The 1,556-nt window shown below is 60.1% G+C and overlaps 1 protein-coding gene across 1 annotated transcript in view; it reads left to right on the forward strand.

The window, feature by feature from the left end:
• LOC308136704 (olfactory receptor 52L1-like) overlaps positions 1–753 on the forward strand; it is a gene marked incomplete at both ends in the record, with an annotated part of 954 nt that extends 201 nt beyond the window's left edge. The window contains one exon of the mRNA XM_080505165.1: positions 1–753. This exon is cut by the window's left edge and continues 201 nt beyond it. Within this exon, the coding sequence (XP_080361291.1) occupies positions 1–753 (753 nt within the window).
• Between the last annotated feature and the right edge of the window lie 803 nt (positions 754–1,556).

Here is a 1,556-nt window from a genome sequence, read left to right on the forward strand (position 1 = left end):
GTGCTGGTGGCGTCGGCCATCGTGCCCAACGTGCTGCTGGCGCTGCTGGTGGACCGCGACCGCATCTCGCTAGCCGGCTGCCTCGCCCAGATGTTCTGCACCCACTTCCTGTCGTCGGTGGAGTCCACGCTGCTGCTCGCCATGGCGCTGGACCGCTACGCCGCGGTGTGCCAGCCGCTGCACTACGAGCGGCTGACGGGCCGGCGGGCGTGGCCGGCGCTGCTGCTCTTCACGCTGGCGCGCAGCGGCGGCGTCATGGCGGCGCTGGTGGCGCTGGCCGCCACGCTGCGCTTCTGTGAGTCGCGCGTCATCCGCCATATCTACTGCGACCACATGGCGCTGGTCAGCCTGGCCTGCGGCGACACGCGGCGCAGTGCGGCGGCCGGCGTGGCCGTCATCGCCTGCTTCGTGGGAGTGGACATCCCACTCATCCTGCTGTCCTACGTGCAGATACTGCGCGTGGCGCTGCGTGCGGCGCCGGGCGGCGAAGAGCGCCTAAAGGCCCTGCACACCTGCGCCACGCACCTCATGGTGGTCCTGGTCTTCTACCTGGTCGGCAGCGTGGCCTTCCTGTCGCACAACCTCCGCCTCGCCATCCCGCCCGACCTCCACACCTCCCTGGGCCTCGCCTACATCCTGCTGCCCGCCGCCGCCAACCCGCTCATCTACGGCGCCAGAACCGCCGACATCCGCCGCGGCTTCGCCACCATCTTCAGACGGCTGAGGCCTGCTGGAGGCTCCGCCTCCACTTGACCCCGCCTCTATGTCTCACCTGTCTCACCCATCTCACCTGTCTCACCTGTCTCACCTGTCTCTCCCGTCTCACAAACACCAGATTCCTTCCAAATAAACGTTTAACAACTCAGATTGTCTGGTTTTCATGTCAGCGTCTCAGGCCGTTTCCATGGCGACCATCTCAATTAATGTAGTTAGCCTCAAAGCTAAAGCTTTTAGCCTGCTGAGGGAAGGAGGGAGGGAGGGAAAGGGGGAGGGAGGGAGGGAGGGGGAGGGGAAGGGGGAGGATAAGAGGGAAGGAGGTAGGGAGGGAAAGGGGGAGGGACGGAGGGGGAGGGGAAGGGGGAGGAAAAGAGGGAAGGAGGTAGGGAGGGAAAGGGGGAGGGACGGAGGGGGAGGGGAAGGGGGAGGAAAAGAGGGAAAGAGGGAGGGAAGGGGAGGGTAAGAGGTTCCTGTATGTTGTGTTTCTGGTTGCCCAGTCACTCCTGAAGACCAGACGTTTGGACAACTGATTATCAGTGTTTACTTTGTTTGTCTGTTTGTTTGTTTGTTTGTTTCATTTAGAACTTTGTATTTTATTTTGTTCACAACCAGAAATAAACAAAGAGAAATCCTCTCCTTCGTAAGTGTTTGATAAAAAACTGCACTAATAAATTCGTTCAGTTCAATTGGGTGTGACACCGTCCACCTCTGACTCTTTGATCTGCTGTGTGACACCGTCCACCTGACTCTTTGACCTGCTGTGTGACACCGTCCACCTCTGACTCTTTGATCTGCTGTGTGACACCGTCCACCTCTGACTCTTTGACCTGCTGTGTGAC

Source organism: Blennius ocellaris (assembly GCF_963422515.1).
Source record: "Blennius ocellaris genome assembly, chromosome: 2".
NCBI classification, from domain to species: domain Eukaryota; kingdom Metazoa; phylum Chordata; class Actinopteri; order Blenniiformes; family Blenniidae; genus Blennius; species Blennius ocellaris.